Below are 17666 nucleotides of genomic sequence, written 5' to 3'. Positions count from 1 at the left end.
GAAGGACTTTTAAAAATGTCCCAAGTCGGCGCAAAGATTAAAACTGACCGATATAAAATATACCAGCTCGGCTCATGGGATATTAATTGTTACTATCAAATAATTTTACATCTCAATGGAAAAATACATTTATAGTAAATACATATTTACCATAATAGGTACATAGAAGCTAAATTAGGTATAATTTCAAGATAAAAACGTAATTGCTTTTGACTACATTAGCAGTGGCATAGCAGTCAATAGCAGCAAACAGTCAATATGTCTCAAATATCTAACCAAGCTTTATTCTATGTATCAGTAGCGAAATCGATTCCACGGCCAACATTTCCAACGAAAAGAAACTGTTCCTTGAATTCGCAAAGAACCCAATACTTTTCCTAATCTATAATTCATTCTGCGAAAATCTTAGAGCAGTCTTAGAGCAGCTGAAGATAGAGACCAATGGAAAAAAATTGTAAAGAATATTGGAATACATCTAGGATTTGTCTTGACTGGAAGACATGGAGATCTATCCTGACAAAAACCAAACCCAACAACACACAAGAAAGATGCAAAAACTGCATCTTTAAATACCATATGAAAGCAACAATTTGTACGTGGGAGAACCACGTAGGCAAGACCACTAAGTGTCAGGGTAAACGAGTATGAAACATACATCAAGAACAGAAACTTCGAGAAATCCCAGATATGCGAACATGCCTGGGACAACGAGCACAGAGTACAATGGAAAGATGCATCAATAATCATGAAAGAAACAGACATGAAAATGAGAAATATCAAAGAAACAGCCCTCAGCCTACTCAACTAAGAAACATAAATATATAGCAAACCGATCAGTAGAATGCAGTAGGCTTTGGTTGCCAATACTAAAAGAAAAAATCAACAACAAGAACATATCAACAATACCGGAGTAAAGGAAGTCGAAGAACAAATCCAACAATCTCATACACAGTACATATGCAACACACAATGCACGAAAACACATTATTCTCAAAATTTAAAAAAAAACTCTATTTATACAAGCACATCTGTGATACTGATTTCACAAAAAATTAATACAAAATAACACAAAAAACTCCACCTCCAAAGCTCTCAAAGACTCCTGAGCAATTGCGTTCTTCGTTGACTTCCTTTATCGTTAAAAAAATGAATAAATAAATAAATAAAATGAAGAAAATGATATAAAAAAAATATATAAAAAAGATAAATAAAAAAATCAACAACAAAAAAATACAACAAAAAATAATAATTATAAACATTATTATTATAATGTATTATAATAAATAATAATTACTACAAATGTAAATAAATATTGAAGTGTAAATCATTATTATCACGGTAGATAGTATGTTAAAAACCATAGTCAATGTTAAGATATCTCTAGAATCTAGAGCAAAATCAGTTCGGCTAATCGGCTAATGGATTAAGTCCATGGCCACGGTCAAGAAAACCAACTACACACACAACACAAAAAAAACAGACAGAATTTGATACCCCAGGGTAATAATATAACCTCAAACATTTTTTTTTAAATCACACTTGCTATGGTCTGTAAGATTTAGGCAGAATATGTCAAGTTTTGAAAAGACATACATCAAATGCAGTGGCGGCTCATGGCCTTGGAGACAGGGTCGGCGAGGTTTTTTGTCTCCTCGTATAGGTATACCATCAAACTAAAAGGCTTAAATCATCATAGGAGATTTTGTTGTTTTTTGTTTTTTTTTTTATTTGATGTACTTGACATTCTCTTTGTTTCATGGTGTTTCGACAATACGTGTTGATTCTTTTTGAGACAAGATAAATCCCGTTTATTTGAGGCAGAAATTGGTGGTAATAAGAAAATTGATGAACAGTTTGTTGTACTGAATTGCAGTACTTACTACATAGAATTATACATACATATTTTGTAACTTATCCCACTTTCTGAAAATATTTGGATCGGCATAATTTTTAAGTAACTAACTTGTAATGATAAATATCTTGGAAATTCTTTGGCGAAGGTAACTTTTAAATTTTGAATCGTCAAAGAGGTCAAAAATTTGCAAATCTTCAAAATTCGAAAAACGAGTATCTATTTGCATATAATAGTAGGTATCCAAAATTTCAAGATATACCTACTCGTTTTTCGAGATATGTATCATGTCGTTGTCTTTTTTGGGATGGTTCGGAAATTTCAAGCGAATCCAAATAATTGCCACTGCGTATATATTGGAAACTACTATCATTACGAAAATCTCTGAGATTTTGCACCAGCTTTCGTATTCTATTTTTGGAATAAATAATGTCAGTTGACTGATTTTGAACAACAATGAATATCTTGGGCAGACTCTGTCTTAAAAATATTTAAAAGAATATTGAATAATTATTTAATAAAGTTCTCAAACCGATTGCTTCACGGATCGAGGTATCGCCACTTTCAAAATCGTCGCCTTCGATAATAAAATCAAAAACTTCCAAAAGCTGTTCTCGAAAATCTGCTACAGATACTAAAACTATCAGAGATAATCTGCTTAGTTAAAACTAACCGAGATTTAAAATTTCATCGCGTCGGACAAACTGTTCGCTTTTTTTTCGAAACAAATTTGTTCTAAAGCAGTAATCCGTTTAGGTGAGCTAAACTGGCAAGAAAAGACGATATTCTTTATTTTTTACACGTATCATGCAAAACTAAATTCATTATATGCGCATAATAGTGAGTAAATAAAGCTTGTGATGCAATAGTTTTAACTTTTGCCTGGAGACCATTCAATTCACCACACATCACAGCAACGCCGTCATAAGATTGCCCCAGTTTGCCCTACCAATTTATTTTTGATACCAAAAAATTTTAATCTGTTCTTTAAAACACCAAAAATATATTCTGTCTTATTGCTTTTACTCATGTCTCTAAAACCTAAAAACCTCTCATAAATATTACCACGTATCGCGTATCGAACAACAATAATTGATAATTGTGAATGACATGATAATTAAAGTTTCATCTACTTCCAGCGAAAAGCAAATGGTTTTCTAAATCTCAGATTCAATAACTTTATTCAAAATGTAACTATTTGATTATATGTATTAGTTCATTCTGTATTACGAATACACTTCGAATCAGAAAGTAAATATTTTTAAAGCAATTTTATTAATTCTCTATAATTAATTTGATTTTTAACAAATGCTTCGATCAATCATGTCCACTAAATGATAATTCCTGACAACTTAAAAAAATTACAATATCAATTAAACGACGTAAAACGGCGTGATTATTTTTGACAATTTCTGCCGATGCTCCCAAATGAAACACCGACCGGCAGATTTAAATGTGCCGTACCTGCCGCTTAATGCCTACGGAGAGAATGTATGTTCGCTTGCTCATCGGCGTGTTATTTCGTTGAGTTTTACGTGTAAATCGTCAAGCTACGGATGAGTTGGGGACGGCTAGCCGAAAAGTCAGATGAATGGCTCGGATCATTCATTTTTTGAGAAGTCTGTTATGCTCAGGGATCACTTAACGCTCGGATTGATCAAATCCTTTTAAAAACCAAGAATAAAATTTAGTCTGTATTATCTGACAGATTTTTTTTACTTCACAGATACAAATATTAAAAAAATCTATATCTATAAATGTGTGGGTCGGCACTGCCGACCCTTACCGGCCGCCACTGATCAAATGTATTAATAACAAATAATAATGTAGGTTATACAATATTCCCAGAATTTTTAGAATATTTTTTGAGCATGATTTCCAGAGTGGAAATCGAAACACTAGTTAATTAAAAATGTAATTTTTATTACACCAGTAATTGTGGATCAATCCCATATAAACATATAACTTAAAATCAAATATTAATAATACAAAATCTAAACGAATACTTACCATCAAATTTTCTAGCTCTCGTTTCTATAATTGAAGATATCTTTGAAACAGAATTTTTAATATATTTATCTACAAACAATTGATTAAATTTGTACGCATCTCTTTCTACTTCTTTTGTACAACAGGATTGGCCACATAGGTCCCCTGAAACAAAAAAAATATCTATTAACTATTAGAAACCAAACAATCGATGGAACGATATACACATTTCACATTTGGATAATTATTTTTCATTGTCTATTGAATTAACTCTGAATGAAATTTGTACATTGTTTAGTGAACTAGCTCGTTGTAATAAATTATGTTACGACAATTTGGCACATATAGATTTCACAATTAAAAAAGCTCTTACTCTCCATTTTAAAGTATTGACCAAACCCAAACCCTACCTTAAGGATTGTCCTGTAAGCACCAAGTACCCATGCATTTTTGCCTGTATCTTGGGATACATGGAATATTTAGCTGGTACCTATGATTAATGTGATTCCTAATACATTTCCAGTGAAAAAATAACTATTTGATAAGTGTTGGCGATTATTTTTTATATGCGTGTCCGCGAAGATTATAACTCCCAAAATATTTATAACGAAAAGATTTAGTTCATAATACATGCCGACGAAAACAATTATTTCCCTTTCTGTTTCTGTTTCTGCCGACGAAAACAATTATTTCTGAGAACTTTTTAGTAATTATAATTTTCGTGAACCCACAAACAGAAATTATGTTTTTTGCTGATTCTCCTCAAAAAATAAATTTTTTCGCTAACACTTTATTAGGGATTATAATGTTCACAATCATATAATCGAAAATAATATTTTTCGCGGCGTTTATTGAAAGTTATACTCTTAACGGCATTATTCGGATTTATACTTTTCGTAGGCGGCGGCGATTTATCTTGTTATTCGCGGTGTGCAAGTACTTGGAAGGGAAACGAGAAACGACCGTGCGCGAGTCGCGGAGAAATATTGTAAGTATCTTAAATAATTCATATTGTCAATTGAAATTGTCAAATTGACGTATATTTCATACCTTCTGTCATTGAAGCAGAAAAATTATATATTGCTCCACAATATTGATATGATATGCAATTATTATACAGGGTGAGTCATGAGGAACTGTACATACTCCTACCTCATATAGAGGCCCCTATGGGGAATAACAAATGACCATTAAAAAGTGTCTGCTCCCATTGTTTAATAATATACAGGGCGAGTTTCGCATTTTGACAGAAATTTTTATTCGTCATAATTTTTGAACGGTCAGATCGATGTGTCTCTTATTTTGGTCAATCGTTACACTATTGCCACCTAATCAACTGATTTATTCAAACTAGAAAAAAATCAGGTCCGGCTTTAAAAAAATTAGTTCGTTTTGGTCTTAGAAAAAATTTCACCCTGTATAAGCTTTTTGAAAACTCTAATATGAATTTTACAAGTTAGACAAATAGACAATTAAAATAACATATTTATTTTTTTCCGCACACGATTGCTTAATTTTTTATAAAAAAATTAAATTTGATTATGAATTAAAAGTTTGGAAAATGAACCATAGATTTAACAAAATTAACTTTTATTACCAAAATTAATTTTGTTTAACAAATATTTAATTTATGTTACCACCAATCAACTGATTTATTTAAACAAGAAAAAAATCAGGCCCGGGTTTAAAAAATAAGTTCGTTTTGGCCTTAGAAAAAATTTCACCCTGTATACGCTTTTTGAAAACTCTAATATGATTTTTACAAATTAGACAAATAGGCAATTAAAATGGCATATTTATTTTTTTTCCTACACGATTACTTAATTTTTTATAAAAAAAAATCAAATTTGACTATGAATAATTAAAAGTTTGGTAAAGTGAACCATAGATTAAAATAAAAATAACTTTTATTACAAAAATGAATTTTTTTTAACAAATATTTAATTTATGTTGTCACTCAATAAACTGATTTATTCAAACTAGAAAAAAATCATGCCCGGATTTAAAAAATTCGTTTGTTTGGGTCTTAGGAAAAATTTCACCTTGTATACGTTTTTTGAAAACTCTAATATGAATTTTAAAAATAAGACAAATAGGCAATTAAAATGGCATATTTTTTCCCACACGATTACTTATTTTTTTATTAAAAAATCAAATTTGACATAAAAAGTTTGGCAAAGTTTTTGCATAGATTTAAAAAAATTAACTTTTTTTACAAAAATTAATTTACAAAAACAACGTTTTTCTTAAAATTAAAAGTTTTACCATTTTTTTTTCTATAACACGTCTACATCTAAAACTTCCCATAACACTTCTTTTGGACTCTATAGTTTAACATAGACGTGATCACATTGATAAATTTTAAATTTTTCCACCCAATTTTGGGATTTACAAGTTTGCAACTTTTACAAGAAGAAGACTGAAAGTCTACAACAATTTTCATAGTCTTTACAATGGTAAGAGGTATGTGCTGTAAAAATTTCAAAAAAAAAATATTAAAATGGAACAGAGTTGTAGCGAGTTAAACCGTGAGTTCCTTTTTTTTTCATTTTTAGGTTAAAATTCCGATTTTGACAAATTTGATTTTTTAATAAAACATTAAGTAATCATGTGGGGAAAAAATAAATAAGCCATTTTAATTGCCTATTTGTCTTATTTGTAAAATTCATATTAGAGTTTTCAAAAAGCGTATACAGGGTGAAATTTTTTCTAAGACCAAAACGAACTAATTTTTTAAATCCGGACCTGATTTTTCTCTAGTTTGAATAAATCAGTTGATTGGATGGTAACATAAATTACTTATTTGTGCAAAAAAAATTATTTTTTTAATAAAAGTTATTTTTTTTTTAAATACATGGTTCACTTTACCAAACTTTTAATTCATAGTGAAATTTGATTTTTTTATAAAAAATTAAGTAATCGTGTGCGGAAAAAAATAAATATGCCATTTTAATTGCCTATTTGTCTAATTTGTAAAATTCATATTAGAGTTTTCAAAAAGCGTATACAGGGTGAAATTTTTTCTAAGACCCAAACGAACTAATTTTTTTAAAGCCGGACCTGATCTTTTTCTAGTTTGAATAAATTATTTGATTATGTGGTAATAGTGTAACGATTGGCCAAAATAAGAGACACATCGATCTGACCGTTCAAAAATTATGACGAATACAAATTTCTGTCAAAATGCGAAACTCGCCCTGTATATTATTAAACAATGGGAGCAGACACTTTTTAATGGTCATTTCTTATTCCCCATAGGAGCCTCTATAAGAGGTAGGAGTATGTATAGTTCCTCATGACTCACCCTGTATAAAGGTAAATTTAATTAATTGTATTTTGAGTGCGGTACTGCATTTTAATAACTAATTTTTCCGCAAATCGCCAGGAAATTTTGACATTCCTGTCAAAATTTCTTGAAGAAAAAGTCAGGACTTCCTTACTGTAAGGAAATGTCATTTCCTTACTGTAAGGAAATGATATTTCCGTACAGTTGTTAGTGTTCTACATAAATGATAGAAAATTATTAATAATCCATAAAACGTCTGTATGCATTTTCGTACTTTTCTCTTGATTTCTTTGGCAATAATTCTAATGAAGCAGTATTCACTGCCTCAACCAGCTCTGGAGGAGTCCCAGGAATGGAAATTTCATCATCACTTATCATTTTACTTTCGAGAACACCAGCAATTAAATTTATAAGCGTCAAGTTTGACAATTCAACCTCAATACGTTTCCATAGTAACCCAAGTAATTTTATTAGGAATTTCAAAGCACCATTTATTTGGGAGTAAAATTATCGCGTTTTTTTTAAATCAATCAATATCTGTCGAATTTTAAACGATTTGCGGAAAAATAGTATGTTTACCTCGTAGGAAAAGCCACATTCCTGGACTCTGTGTTGCTAAGTCTCGGCTTGCGCCTCGACTTAGCAATCTTCACAGTCGTCCAGGAATGTTAAGCTTTTCCTACCCGGTAAACAATGTACTATTATTTACTACATACAATTGTTCACATTTTCATAACATAACCTGAATCTTATTTTTTCTTCTTACTATTTTTTTGGACTATGGCCTTGACAATTATCCAGTAACCAGGACTAATATAATTGGCCAATATAATTAAAAGTGCGAATAAAAGTACAGAGCGTAGAAATAGGGGTCGCTTTGCCGAACTTGCACGGTCCCAATAATATAATGTAGATATTATTTTATATGGGATTATTTTATATGTATATCTACAAATGGTTTTAGAACCTTAACACATACTGAAACCGATGTAGATTATTTTTCACTGTTAATAATCAACTATGTATATATTATACCCTTCTTCCTCATTCTACGGATTAGATCTTGCCTGTTCAGATATCAAATATGGCTCCACCTTTTTAAGGGGGGTCAGTCACTTCTTCTTTTCGGTTTGTAATTTAGTATTTGCTTAGTTAGCCGATCGATTATATTATTGACCATACATTATTTTACTAATTACTACACGTTTAATTTTACTGTTGTTTATTTTAAGTTCATGGTTGATTTCATTGGTTTTAAACAATTAAGTAGAATTTGTATATCTCTTGAGATAACCTTAGGCTATTTGTTAAAATTTGTTGAAAAATAGCTTCTGAATAACACAAAAGGCAAAAACAACGATATTTTACCGTATTTTACATTATGTACGGCTTCTGCCGCTTCTCGCAGATCCATTTCTTTCTTGCATGATTTCTTTCTTGAATGATTATGAAGGTCTTTCTCTTTTCTTTGTTTCTCTCGAAATGTACACTAGTATTTTCTTTGGCCATCGATCATCGTCCTTTCTTTGAAATTTAGCATGATTGTCCGAGATACTCTAATTCGAGGGCCATATTCGTTTTCTTTCTCTTTGACATAGTCGAACATTCTGCACCATAGGTCGTATGTTCCCCTGTGTTAACATGTAACATAAGTTGTAATTTACTGTCTATACCTATCTTCTCTACTATTCGTTAGTTGTATTCGTTATTCAGCATCCGAAGTACTTATACGTGTTACATCGATATGCGGTTTTTGTAATATTCATAGTGAGACCCCATTTCGAATAATCTTACAGTGGGTGATCATATTATTAGAGCCGTCTCAGAAAATTTTACTTTTGTTTAATAATGGTATGTAAGTTTTTTCTTTATACGGTCCACGTTGCCTTTGAAACTTTAGAAATGGATGCTATGTTTCTGTTGGAGTGATTAGTTATGAAAATTAAGGTTTTGATTTCTGCTATTTTCCTTGGTGAGATGTCTTTGGATTTCCCATGATGTTCTGGTACAACTAGTGTAACGAACGCGCAATTTTTACTTAATTCACAAAATATAGTATAGGACTGTCAGAATATCACTAGAGAGCAATGAAAACTCACAAAGTTTATTATAACTCTAAACACCAAGAATAAAAAATAATAGGCACACGAGTTGCAAGCTAGGCTGGCAGCACTGACAAACAATGGCATCTGAGTCACGCAATTCCACACATGCGTGTTGCCACTATTGTCAGACTATTTATTGCACTTTCATAAATGTATCAAGACAGCCAAATGGAAACAAATGCATTAATGTATGATAGGTACCATCAATGACAGCTCAATTATATACCCTTCCTCTAAAACATTGAATTTTACTAGGTGGCTCTAATAATATGATCACCCACTGTACATTAACTTACTCGTCATATTATGCCGTCATATATGTACTCGTCATAAGCTTATGACGTCTTCGTTAGAAAAAACCACTACCATCGTCTGCGAATTAGGAAAGATACTCTGGCAGTCCTATCCTATTTTAATTAACATTTTTCTACACTTTTTTCTTCAAGTTTTTAACGCTTCGTGTACCTATTACAATTTTAAAACAGCACGACCGTCTTTGTGGTTTTTTAACGAACTTCTTCTCGATCCCACAATTTTCCGTTTTTTGTTTTCTGTGTTTTATGTTGCTGTTGTGCTTGTTGCACAACCTACGTTTTGCAGATGACACAGCCCTTCTTGCAATGCAAATAGCCAAGAAGAGTTTAATTAATCTCACACGACTGGTTGAAAACGAAAATCAAATATTTGGTCTTCAGTTAAACATATCAAAGGCACCGATCATGACAGTGGATAGACTACATAACTAGTGTGACCAACTCCAATTCAGTTCAATTCGGGACAAGGCTGAAAAAAATACCAGAAATCCGGGACTTTTCAATAAAAATCGGGCCATTTTTTTTTCAGAACTTCAATATCATCATTTTATTAATTATTTAACATTTTTATGTTGTCAATGATATTTTTGATAGGATCAAGCCACAATTGGCTGTAATAATTATATTTTTCTTAGTTTTTTTTTTAAATCCGGAAATCGTTCTCAAAAAAGGAAAAATCAACTGATGTTGAATTTTCATGTAAATAGGTATTATAACCTTAGGTTAACATAAAAATGTAAGTGTCATACAATTGTGGCTTCTTCTTCTTTTGGTGCCTATCCGTATCGAATATTGGCGATCATTCTGCCTATAATTATTTTAACAGATGCTTTAAATAGATTAGTTGTTGTGGTGGAGAACCATTTCTTCTGGTTCTTTAACCATGATATTCTTCTTCTCGCTATACCTCGCTTTCCGAATACTTTGGCTTAAAGGATTATTTTCAGTAATCTGTATTTATTTCCGTTTCTCATTATGTGTCTGAGATATTTTAACTATCTCTTTTTAAATGTAAACATCACTTCTCTTTCTTTCCCCATTCTTCGTAGTATGGTCTCTTTGGTTATCTTGTCTGTCTATGATATCCTTAGGATTTGCCTGTATAGCCACATCTCGAAGGCTTTAAGTTTTTGATTGTGGATTAATCCCATCAAAATATAATTGTCAAAAATTCCACAAGAAAACAACTTCAGAATATTTTTGTGTTGATTACTCTTACTATCATATTTGTCGCATGACTTAATTTGCTTAACAATGAAAAGAAAACCTCTAATTCTCAGGAGAATACATAATGTACTAAAAATTTCAAAATTAAATTATTTTACCAAAACGTTGAAAATTCGGATGGCCCGGAAGCCTTGTCCGGGACGCCGGGACACTACTTCGTAATTCGGGCCATGTCCCGGATTTTTCGGGCTAGTTGGTCACACTATACATAACAATCATACACACATAACCACGATTGACTGGTTTTAGATTGTGAACTTTTACTTATATCTGGGATCATTGGTCACATTGATACAGGAAGATACAAAAAGTAGATGTGACCTAGCAAAAGTCGCCGTAAAAGATGGCCAAAATATGGCAGGACTCTGCTCACATGTCACGAACTCTAAAAATGAGGTTGGTCAACTGCTTAAATATTTCCAATACTGACATACGAATGTGAATCTTAGTCCCTAAGACAAGCGGAAAGAAGAAAGATAGACACTGAAATTGTCTATTGTCCACAGGACAAATAATTCAATGAACTAAAGGTCAACAAATGTATCTCCAGCAAATACCATCTCCAACAATTTAAAATACGGAAAGAAGAAAGATAGATGCCACTGAAGTGGCAGAAGATTATGTCCAGACTCCAGACATAATCTTCCGGCTCAAAAATAAATTTCGTATTTCCGATCAAATAAATTTGATGGTAATGTACTTTGAGTTATTTTCATTTACAACCCTCTTGCATTTTTAAAAGTCACACAACGAACATTAAAATACGACATTGTTTCAAATGCCTTTTGAATGATTTGGAGCAGAACAAAATGACTTTTTCATAAATGTTTCCAATGGCTGTTTCAATACGAACCCCTCAAATAATAATAATTTCACTACTAGACCGTACCCTCATTAAGAGGACCACCCGTAGTTCCCGACCGAGTTTTTTTCTTGACAAAATGTTACATTGTGACCAATCAGCTGCTCCATTCAATCAAAATAGTAAATTGAATCGTTCCTCAAGAGCCGTATGCTTGACTAAAATTCTTTATACGGATTAATATGAAATAAGCTGTTTTCTTTGTAGATGTTACAATAGCGATTAGACTCGAAAACTGTTTATATTTGTAGGAGGCACCTTCATTCTTACCTTTGCAGGTAATATTTGGCATCTTCTAGAACGCGGCTGCCTTGTAAATACCTTAAATTCCAACAGTGGCGTCCTACTTAAAAGAGAACAAACTTTTGAAAAATATACTTGCAATAGAATATACTACGCCAAATGACGTGAGTAAATTTCGATATTAGGATTGCTACACCTAGAATTTTGATTGAAAAATCTTGCAGCATTTGGTGAAATGAAATGATAATTGGTGGAAATCATAATTTTAATCTATGGCTTGGTACAAGAAATGACTATGTCATTCGTTTAACCAGAAAACATATCCAGAAGGCATCAGTTTTAAAAGAGATGTTCTAAAAGAGTATTTCTTGTTTCTTGATCTAATGAAAATGCTGTTTTAAGCTTAGATCGATTTACGAAGTCACAAATGTCAAAAAATGCAAAAAGTGACTTAGTCGCTTCTTGTACCAAGCCACAGAAAAATGTTATGCTTGGCACTGTTGAAATAGAACAACAAAAAATTTTGGATCTCACCGCTGAGTGCTAAATATCAGATGAATTAGCAGGGTGACAAATTAGAAAATATCTAGAAATTATAATGACATTAAAAGTCAAAAACCTTTAATACAGTCGGAAACATTAATACCCGTCGAGATTTAATAGGGGAGTGCAATTAGAACGAAAACATGCATTGTTTCGGAATAATTCAAACAAGCTTATATTTTTCTAAAACTTTTTTTGTTAATTTATATACATGTTAAAGTAAAAAGTTCTACTCGTAGATGTGGCCGCTAATTGTTTATTAATTGTTTAAAGAATAACAATTGTTTTGTATAAATAATTTTAAAAATATCGTTGAATTCATCATTTTACTTTGATCAAATATGTTTCTACTTTGTTTTTGGTTATTCTGAATCCGAATATGGCATTACAATTTGAAAAATCTTATACAGAAGCTCTTATACAGTATGTTTGTATAGCTAGGAACAACCTGGAAAACTATTTTATTATCAATTTTACGAAAAAAAGTTATTCTTCATAAAATACTTTGGATAGTCAAAAACCTAAAACTCAACCATCAGATATCCAATTTTATCAATTTTATACGAGTTATGTCAAAAATATGAATTTCTTTAAAGAGTAAAGTAGGTACCTTTATATTCCAGAATATCAAAAATGCTATTATGAAAACTTGTTTGAAATTAAAAACTATGTTTTAATATACAATTACATCATTCTAATTGCAAAAAAAAATTTTCTCAAATTACGGATACCCATCATCATTTTATTACAATTATTATTGTAACTATTTTATTATCAATTTCACTAAAAAAAGTTATTATTCATCATAAAATACTTTACCTGGTCTAAAATCTAAGATACAACCATCAGATATCAAACTTTTTCAGTTTTATACGAGGTACATATGTAAAAAATATGAATTTTTCTTAAGAGTTAAGTGCCTTTATTATTCACAATATTTTAATTAGAAGGATGTAATTGAACACTGAAGCATATTTTTTAATTCCAAATAACTTTTCTTAATAATAATTTTCGATATTGTGAATTATAAAGGTACTTTACTCTTGAGTGAAATTCATATTTTTTGACATACCTCGCGTAAAATTAATGCAATTTTATATTTTGATGATTGCATCTTAGATTATATACGATGCAGAATATTTTATAAAGAATAACTTTTTTTCGTAAGACTGATAATAAAAAAGTTATCAATAGGTTCCAAGTTACGCAGACATACTGTATAAGAGCTAAAAAAGATTTTTTTTGTTGAACAGTTATTATTGTTGAAGCTTATTATTAAATGTATTTTAGGTAAGTTTTACAGAAAAAAGTTTTGATCAATTTGTATAAACATTTTTTTAGCTGGTAATTTTCGGTTTCTGTATTACATTTTTATTTAATTTTCGGTTTCTGTATTACATTTTTATTACTTTCCTAATTTTCTCAAAAAGAAAAAATAGTTCATTTCATTTCTAAAGTAAAATAATTTAGTGCATCGGTTCTCAATCTGTGCTACATGTACCACCGGTGGTACATATCATTATTTGCGGTGGTACACAAAACGCAAAACAGACTATTATAGTTAATTAGATTTTCTAGTTAGATAGGTAGGTATTTCAGTTAAGTGGTACCAAAAATAATAAAAAGGATTTTGTGGTACATGACTCAAAAAGATTGAGAACCACTGATTTAGTGCATTTTAAAGACTACATCCTAAGCTTTAAAAAAACACATATAAAACTGTAATAGATTTGTTCAAACTTGAGTAATACCGTCACAGTGGTGTTACTTCTGTAAAACTATGAAGTTTTAAAAAAATACCTTTTTTGAGACGTCATATCATTTAAATTAAATTTTGGAGATTTTTTTTGAATAAAACATCGTTTAGTAAGATGTGCAAAATTGAGAGTTTTACAAGAAAAATTGTATTAGTTACACATTTTTAAATCATTTTTAAACAAAATTCATGTGAGTCTCACTTTCAGCCCACACCGTACGTATCCCCATATATTTTATTTCTTTTTAGTATAACCATAAGATAGCTTAATTATTTTTCTTTCATGTCCAATTTGTAAAATTTCATTAGATCGATTAGTTGCAGAATTACATGAAAATAACTCAACCGTGCACTTCGCCGTACGCTAGTTTACAGTGGCCAATGTTTGTGAGAAGGGTGACTTTAGCGTTATAAATAAAAAATTATAGAAGCTACAGATTTAATTTTAGAAAAATCTTTATAAGTACAAGGTTTTTTTTGTAAGATTTTCTGAATTTTTCAATGGTCAAATCAGTTTTTTTCTAAAATTTATATTTTCGGAGTTATTAAAAAAACATCTAATTTCGCAGTTCATTTGTTTAATAAAAAATGAAGCACCGACTTCTCGAGTAGAACTTTTTTAATATGTTGATTATTAAACATTTCTTAATGAAATTACAAAAAGTTCTATCTTGTTTGATTTTTTCCGAAATGAAAATCTATATGCACTCCCCTATAAGACATACTTTTAGTGGCAGGCGGCCATAACTTAGTATGTAGCTAGATACTGGCTTACCAGTCCGGACGACCCGACACAAACATCAGACATTTTTGAATTTCTAATCAAACTGAGCCGTTACTGTGCTTCGGAGAGCACGTATGGCCGTCAGTCCCGGCTACATACGTAGTTGTTTAAGGGGCGTTTAAACACAGCGATAAGTCCAGCAACTAGTTGTGATGACAAGTTGCTGTGATTTGTTGAGGTTGAAACGCTGTTTAGACGCTGCGATAAGTTGACCACAACAAGTTGAAGAGGGGACCATTGTGTACATTAGACCCTTCAATGAATTATAACTAGTTTTCATCGTAAACAAATAGATCCTGTTACTTTCAAAATATAAAGGTTGGGTATGTTATACAGGGTATTTACAAAGTTATAACCAATTTTATATGAAAATCGTAACAAGTTCAACTCACTGTATAAATAAAAATAAGCACAACGGCAATGGTTTATTGATGCCATATTTTATTTATTGTCAAAATTTTTAAAAATGATTGATATTGCTAATTTACTTTATATCTAATAAAGGGTGAGTTAAAACTCAAGTAGGTAGGTACATTATTTTTTCAGTAAAATTTAAATGGGATACCCTGTATTTTATATCACTATTAAAAAGTACCATTACCGTACTTTAATTTGTACACAACATTCCCTATTCGTCTGTCTACGCAAAAGAAAAAGTAATTAAAAATGCGTGATCAAGGGATCAGGCACGTCAACTTCTGTCGGTTTTTCAACAAAAGCTTTGATGGTTCGCAATACGTATTTGGACGGGTTTGCGAGTGGTTTGTTGGTTTTGGAGCGCCTGAGTTGAAAATATCAACAAAAAACATTCATACATTAAAAATTTAACTTTGTTTCTGGTGAAGCAACACAGTTGGAAAAAGCAGCTGATATAATATTATAATTGTCACCGGAAAGCAAAAAAGGTAACGCACAACTTGGAAGAACCTATAGTTTTCTAACTTCGCTTCTGGTGAAGCAACAGGGTTGGAACAACCAGATATATTATAATTGTGTCACCGGAAAGTGAAAAAGGTAACTCACAACTTGGAAGAGCCTATAGTTTTCTAACTTCGCTTCTGGTGAAGCAACGGAGTTGGAACAAGCAGATATATTATAATTGTGTCACCGGGAAGCGAAAAAGGTAACGCACAACCTGGAAGAACCTATAGTTTTCTAACTTCACTTCTGGTGAAGCAACAGGGTTGGAACAACCACATATATTATAATTGTGTCACCGGAAAGTGAAAAAGGTAACTCACAACTTGGAAGAGCCTATACTTTTCTAACTTAGCTTCTGGTGAAGCAACGGAGTTGGAACAAGCAGATATATTATAATTGTGTCACCGGGAAGCAAAAAAGGTAACGCACAACTTGGAAGAACCTATACTTTTCTAACTTCGTTTCTGGTGAAGCAATGGAGTTGGAACAAGCAGATATATTATAATTGTGTCTCCAGAAAGCGAAAAAGATAACGCACAACTTGGAAGAATCTATAGTTTTCTAACTTCGTTTCTGGTGAAGCAACGGAGTTGGAACAAGCAGATATATTATAATTGTGTCACCGGGAAGCAAAAAAGGTAACGCACAACTTGGAAGAACCTATACTTTTCTAACTTCGTTTCTGGTGAAGCAATGGAGTTGGAACAAGCAGATATATTATAATTGTGTCTCCAGAAAGCGAAAAAGGTAACGCACAACTTGGAAGAATCTATAGTTTTCTAACTTCGCTTCTGGTGAAGCAACAGGGTTGGAACAACCAGATATATTATAATTGTGTCACCGGAAAGTGAAAAAGGTAACTCACAACTTGGAAGACCCTATAGTTTTCTAACTTCGCTTCTGGTGAAGCAACGAGTTGGAACAAGCAGATATATTATAATTGTGTCACTGGTAAGCGAAAAAGGTAACGCACAACTTGGAAAAACCTATAGTTTTCAGGGACTACCTTTTTCGCTTTCCGGTGACACAATTATAATATATCTGATTGTTCCAACTGCGTTGCTTCACCAGAAACGAAGTTAGAAAACTATAGGCTCTTCCAAGTTATTCGTTACCTTTTTCGCTTTCCGGTGACACAATTATAATATATCTGCTTGTTCCAACTGCGTTCCTTCACCAGAAACCAAGTTGGAAATCTATAGGTTCTCCCAAGTTGTGCGTTACCTTTTTCGCTTTCCGGTGACACAACTATAATATATCTGCTTGTTCCAACTGCGTTGCTTCACCAGAAACGAAGTTAGAAATATATAAGTTCTTTCAAGTTGTGCGTTACCTTTTTCGCTTTCCGGTGACAATAATTATAATATTCTGCTTGTTCCAACTGCGTTGCTTCACCAGAAACAAAAGTTAAATTTTTAATTTATGAATGTTTTTTTATATACTGATAACGATTTCCGAAGTGAAACTCGAAACGTCAAGTAAACTTGGTTTCAAACTCGAATTGTGACTTATGTCCAAATAAAATAGTAAATCTTATTTTGTATTTCTCACGCCGGTAAGAAGACAACAATGAAATGACCTTTTTTACATTGGTCCGCATGTATATTTTTTATTTCAGCTTCGAGATGGATGACGTCACTAGTATGTAAATGCCAAAAAATCATAATTTAAAAATATGTCCGGATTTTTTAGTCGTCGGTTTACGAAATAATGAATTTATTCCATTTGGTTTTGCCACACTGTAGAACGTAGAACTAATAATAATTATTAAGTTACATAATATT

At 31.6% G+C, this 17666-nt stretch overlaps 1 protein-coding gene across 2 annotated transcripts in view; it reads right to left on the bottom strand.

Annotated features, from left to right (window-relative positions):
- LOC114338020 (glypican-6) overlaps positions 1-17666 on the bottom strand; it is a 475036-nt gene that overhangs the window by 47931 nt on the left and 409439 nt on the right. For both annotated transcript variants that reach the window (XM_050658787.1, XM_028288596.2), the window contains exon 2: positions 3863-4006. In XM_050658787.1, coding sequence (XP_050514744.1) covers positions 3863-4006 — 144 coding nt within the window. The remainder of the gene's footprint in view (positions 1-3862; positions 4007-17666) is intronic.

The sequence above is a fragment of the Diabrotica virgifera genome, chromosome 8, assembly GCF_917563875.1.
Source record: "Diabrotica virgifera virgifera chromosome 8, PGI_DIABVI_V3a".
Taxonomy (NCBI): Eukaryota; Metazoa; Arthropoda; class Insecta; order Coleoptera; family Chrysomelidae; genus Diabrotica; species Diabrotica virgifera.
The sequence above is the reverse complement of the archived record's forward strand: the minus strand, read 5'-3'. Positions and strand labels throughout refer to the sequence as shown.